The 6,294-nt window shown below is 32.3% G+C and overlaps 1 protein-coding gene across 1 annotated transcript; it reads right to left on the minus strand.

The window, feature by feature from the left end:
• Positions 1–554: 554 nt before the first annotated feature.
• Positions 555–1,799, minus strand: LOC126674623 (metalloendoproteinase 3-MMP-like). The gene has a single exon (XM_050369102.1). The coding sequence runs from the start codon at positions 1,797–1,799 to the stop codon at positions 864–866; it is 936 nt and encodes a 311-aa protein (XP_050225059.1). The 3' UTR covers positions 555–863.
• Positions 1,800–6,294: the final 4,495 nt, after the last annotated feature.

Below are 6,294 nucleotides of genomic sequence, written 5' to 3' on the forward strand. Positions count from 1 at the left end.
GCACGACGATTTCTTGACATTACAGAACCAATGGGGTTTTTGACCATCGTCATCTGATGACAAAGATGTTAGGGTAGTCTTAGTTGATATCCTCGTTTTAGTTTTAAATTTTTAAAAATTAGATTTTAATTGGATGACCTACTCGATGGCTAAAAAAGTTTTAATGAACAATTGCTTTACAGTTCTTATCAGTTACTTATTAGTGTTAACTAAGTGAATGTAATTAATTCTATTGGTATTAATATCATCCAAGCAAATCTAATTCTCACATTATTTTTGATTTTCAATTATTACTACTTATTTAAGGTGCGATTATAAGATGATAGTTTTTTGTGAATTTAGACAAACAATTATTTTATATTTATTTAAATTCTTTTACAAGGAACCATGAATTATGTTCTTATATGCGGATGACTTGGTGTACGAATTGGAAAGATTGCCAATATTTTTAATTTTTTTGAATTGGTTGCATCATTTATTAAAAAATTTAAAGTGATTGTGATTTGAGCTTTTATTTTCTACCAAATAATAAAATATAAAGAGATAAGCCATAATTAGTAAAATCCAATTAAAACCTTTTATTTGATAACATTTTTACATATGGAATAAGTTGAAACGGATGTGCCATATTATTTTTACAACAAGCCAATAAGTATTTGCGATAAGCAATCTTTATTTATTGTTTATTTTTTCATCATTAAATATTTGCATATGACTAACGCCTCATTGGTTTGTTGCATGAATGACGTGGCACAACCGTTGCGTTGTATAATTATTCAAGTTGAAGACATTGGTTGAGAGATGTTCATCTTCTTAATTACATCTTTATTGACATAATCAAGCTGGTTGATGGAATGGTGTCACTAACTGTATAAAACCCTAATCCCTTGAATATCATCAAAATGCAAACCCTTGGTCGTGCCGGGATAGATAAGCGGATACATGATGGCACTCTCGACGGAGCTATGTCCAAGTCCAAGAAGATGACCTATTTCATGTAAGGCTGTTGTCTCCAAGTGATATGCACCAGCTACGGCCTCGATCGACCATATCTCATCCGCATCATAATGGAAAAGCCCCACCTGTGGTGCAAATGCATGGGCTATAGTCCCACCTGGACCATCAAAAGGCTGACCATCGCCATGCTCACCTCTGTGAAAGCTTATTACAATATCAGCAGCTGTATAAAGTTGAATAAATGAAAAACTAAAATGTGTATTAGCTTCCCACGTAGCAAAAGCTCCAGCCACTGGGTTCACAGCCCACGACGGAAAGATTGGAAGAAATGAGTAGGTCAAATGGTACTTAGAAGCTGGCCATCTAGGGAAATTTGGGAAGAAACTATAGTGTGAAACTGTACGTAGAGATTTAGGACCATGGCGACGGTGGTGATGGTGGTGGCTGCTGCTTTTCTTGCCGGATTCCATCCAAGTAGTGCCGTTAACGATGTCAGCAACGCCACATCGAGGTGTCATCAACTTCAACACGGTTTGAGGATCTAAGAATCCGGAGACATTCAAGTGGTAGTTGAGTTGATAAGTTGTGATAGCAGACTCTAAGAGATCATCATAGTGATCGTCATTGGGATGAGATTGATTGTAAGTCAAGTAACCAAAATGATTAAGATAGTTTTTGAGCTCATCGATGCCTTTGGTGTTGTCACCTTTATGACATCCTTGAAGATGTTTAAGAAACTCCAAAGGTGGTGACTTCTTGTGATAATCATCAGCATCACAAATAAGCGAAATCAAGGCAATAAGAGTAAATAATAACAAGGCAAATGCTTTACAAGAAGCCATGACTGTTAATATAACTTATGCTCAGTACTGCTTCTACATACCCATTTATAGGCATAAGAAAACTAGAAGAAAAAGTCAGTTTGTTTATTAAACAAGTTAATAAAATAATTGTTTGTCTAATTCCATGAAAAATCGGTGGTTGCATATGTAACAACAAATATCACCAAAGTCAACTTTTTAAAGTTTGTTTTGTTTGGCCAGGTTCAAATCTGGCACTAATTATTCATCAAATATACCGTACTCGCTATAATACCATGTCATTGACGTAGCGAAAGTACCAAGTAATACGATAATATAAAATGTTGATTACTAAAATTATTTTCAGCAAATCATTTCTAAAATCTATTGATTCGTGCTAATATTAAGAATTAAACATTTGTTGATTTAATTTCGATTATTGGAGTTCTCTCTGTCACCACCGTTATAGCATTCTTTGGCAAACTATTTGGTTTTCGACATTTGGAGAATTTGAAAAGTTAAAAACAAGCGTCTATTTCGTCATGAGATGGTGGATACGGGTTCTCTAGTTTATTCAATTATTTGCAAGTCGGTTGCTTTCTACAAGGACAATAATCCGGATTTTGTTTTTTCCGGCAATGATGTCTTTAGAAATTTAGATTTCTTTTGTAACTTTGTTTAGTTTTGCCTCCCACTTTTTTGTGAGATTGCTAATAAATTATCATTCACCCAAAAAAAAAATTGGAAAATAAACAAAGTTGTTCCCAAAATTTCAAACATTGCCTCATATACATCTCAAACCAACATGTAAATAGTTAAAAAAAAAATGCTGAAACTGTAATATCACTACAAAATATTTTTGCAGCTAATTTTTTTGTTGTTGCTAAAAATTATTTTGCAGCAATAATTTGAAATTTGCTGCCATTAGTTAAGTTATGACAGCATTTTATCATAAATTTTGTTACCAATTACTTAAAACAATGTTTTATTAGCAGCAACATGCCGCAATTTTTTTTGTTACTATATGTTAATAGTAACAATTTTAACACCATTAGCAGAAAAAATATTTACTGCTTATTCTAGCATTTCTTATAGCGTATGAATTAAAAAAGAAATAATAAATAAAATTATTAAAAATAATAAATCAAAAATCTCTATTTTGGAGGCTCAAACAGTAGATTTTGGCACAAAAACAACGATACGTCATGAGCAAAATTTATGGGAACCAACCGTTGACCGTTTTAAAAAATTTTGGTCAGAAATTCCCTAAATCGCACACCTTTAATTTTGGCAAAATTATGAAACTGTGGTTATCCTACTTTGCTATTTTTTAAACCTGGATCAGGCATAGGGGTGAGCAAAAACCGACCCAAATCGAAAAACCGAACCAAATTGAACAGAAAAAATCGAACCGAAAAAATATATGGTTAATATGGTTCAGTTTGGTATAGACTTTATAAATATTGCGGTTTTCGGTTTTGGTTTGGTTTTAGAGTTCGGTCACCGAACCGAACCGAAAAAACCGAATTAATGATAAAGGATATTTTGGTCATTTACGCACATGCTATATATACACCTTTTAAACCAAAAAACCCTAATTTTCCATTCAGAGCTGCTAACTTCTTCATCTCTTTTCCTACTCTCATTTCATCCTCTCCATTTTCTCATTATTCCCAACTTTCAAAGCTCTAAACTTTTGATTCTATTCATCTTACTGCCCACCATCTCTTTTTTTATTCATCTTACAACCTTATTCTCCAATTTTATCACCGAAAATGACCAATTATTTTCGACTTCACCGCCGCCGACCAGGGTCGCCGCTCGCACCTATTTTCGTTTCTGAATCTGAGTGTGTAAATGGGTCATGCAAAATTATATGTTTATAAAGACAAAAGCTTTAGAGATGGAAGATTTTAGAGTAACTTTCCATTAATTTTTTTTATTCTTCTTTTCTCGTTTTATAAATATGTAGAGATATATATATGTTTGAGTTTTTCATTTGATGTATTAGATCTTTGTTGTATATAATATGGAATGAAGCAAATTTGAATCTTGTAATTTTTGTTTTGCAGTTGTAGATTAATTGTTAAAGAAATTAATTTTTTTTATGAGAATTAGTTTTTATTTTTATTTTTTTAAGTACAGTGTTCGGTTCACCGACCGAACCAAACCGAGACAAACCGAAATTTCGGTTCACCGAACCGAAATAACCGTAAACCAAACAAAGGAAATTTGGTTTGTGGTTTTTAAGAGTGGTTTGATTTGGTTTTAGGGGTGTGCACACCGAACCGAACCGAACCGAGCACACCCCTAATCAGGCACTTTCAGGCACATTCACTTAGTATCAATTATTCTAAAAATTAATTAGGATAATGTCTTAAAAAACCCTAACCTTTTCATCCCCTTTTCAATTCTACCCTAACGTTGCAAATCAGTCAATTTTACCCTATTTTGTATTTTTTTCATTTCAATTGTACCCTAAAACGTAAGATTGATCTTTTTTTTATTTGGCAAAAATTCTCTAAATTGATCATTTTTGCATTAATTTTAACTTTTTATATTAAATTAATCATTTTTGAAAAATTCTTTTGAAATTTTATCTAATAAATAAAGGTCAATTTTATGTTTCAGGGTACAATTAAAATGAAAAAAATACAAAACGGGGTAAAATTGACAAATTTTCAACGTCAGAATAGAATTGAAAAGGGGAAAAAAGATCGGGGTTTTTAATACATTAAGCCAAATTAATTTACATGATATGCAATTGTCTGCATGCATAGCTATAATTCAAATCCGCCTACAAGTATAATCCTTTTCCCATAAGCATGAACCAAGTACTGCAAAAGTGCTAGCCAAAAGAACACGTTAAAATTTATTTTATAGCTACGGTAAAGTCAATCAATTATACTAAATATCAATCACCTCTAATTATATATTATTATTTTTTTTATTAGATAAGAAAAAATTATATCTCTGACATAGCTTTATAAATGTTTCATTTCGTCATGCCAAAAATATAATGAACCCTAATGTCAACATGTAAATAAAATTTAAAAGTTCATCTATGACCTTTTCAATTTAGACTCTTTCTCTCGGTGAACTAAATATTATGTACAAAGGGTAGCTAACTTCTCAATATATGATGTCAAGTTATAAAAGGCAATAATTTTGCTATCATTGACGTAATTCTGTATGTATAAGGTCTTTGTATATTTAGATTTTTTTTTTATAATTATTACGAATTATTACTAATAGAGAATCACAATGACCTGGCTTATTTTTAGATGTCGTCCCTAACATTTTGTCACCGACGTTTATAAGCTTCATTTCCGGCATGTAAATCCCCTATGTTCCGATCTCAGGGCTAATAAATTTCTTTCGTCCAAATTTTGACCGAAGCCATTAATGTTTTGTGAAGTGGCACATAAAAAAATTAAAATACATTATACATCATTTGACCAGTTATCAAAATATCCTAGATACTCCTAAAATCCAAAAACTCTAAAAAATAAACATAAAACTAATTACCTAGCTCCCATCACCCCTGACCTCAGCTACTGCCGTCCATATACATGTCGCTTCCTGCCTCCGCTTTAGCTGTCACTGTCGTCCACCCAACCTCAAGCTACCTGAACCCATTCTCGCTGTCGTTCGTCATTACTATTCGTCAGATGGGCTCGCCATGAACAAGAACTGATATATTAGCCTTATTAGTAGACATAAGTTCGCCTAAAGACGAACTAATTACTTCACGGTGAACCCATATGAAGACTTATAGACCTGTTCGTCTCCAGGCGAACAGGTTTTGTTCGTTTTCAGACAAATTCGTTCATTTTTCTTGGTCTCCACTAGTAGAGGGAATGGTTCAAGTGGCCTGAGGCTGGGAGCCGATGGCAATAGTCTGAGTGGAGGCAGGCAGTAGCGGGTGTGGGCGGCGATGGCTTAGGTTAGGGGTGGTGGTAGTTAGGTAATTAGTTTTAGAATTTTGTTGGGGTTTTAAGGGTGTTTTTTTGTATTTTGTATATTTAGGGTATTTCGATGACTTGTCAAATGATGTGGAGTGTGTTTTAAATCTTTTTATTTGTTTTAGGTGCCACGTCGCCAAACATTAACAGCGTCAGTCGAAATTTACTAGCTATATACTAAAGGAGTATTTTTCAAAATGTATAACTGTTACAATAACGCACGAGTTATTGTAAAAACATCATGTAACAACATCAATTACAAAAAACAATACTCTAATTTTAGCAAAAGTTTAACAATAGTTTATTAAATATAAAACTATAAATTTAATTTCATACTAAATGTTTACCAATATTATTATAAAGGTTAACTAATGATTTATCAAAAGTTTACCAACATGATATTATAAAAAAATATAAAACTAAATAATAAAAATTGATTGCATATAAAATATTAACCTGTAGTATACCATTAATTTGAAATTTGTTAAAACTTTAATGAACAAATACAAAACAAACCAATTATCAAATTGTACTTAAACATAAAACAACTAAAAAAAAGAATTTGGTTGTCC

This window comes from Mercurialis annua, linkage group LG3, assembly GCF_937616625.2.
Source record: "Mercurialis annua linkage group LG3, ddMerAnnu1.2, whole genome shotgun sequence".
Taxonomy (NCBI): Eukaryota; Viridiplantae; Streptophyta; class Magnoliopsida; order Malpighiales; family Euphorbiaceae; genus Mercurialis; species Mercurialis annua.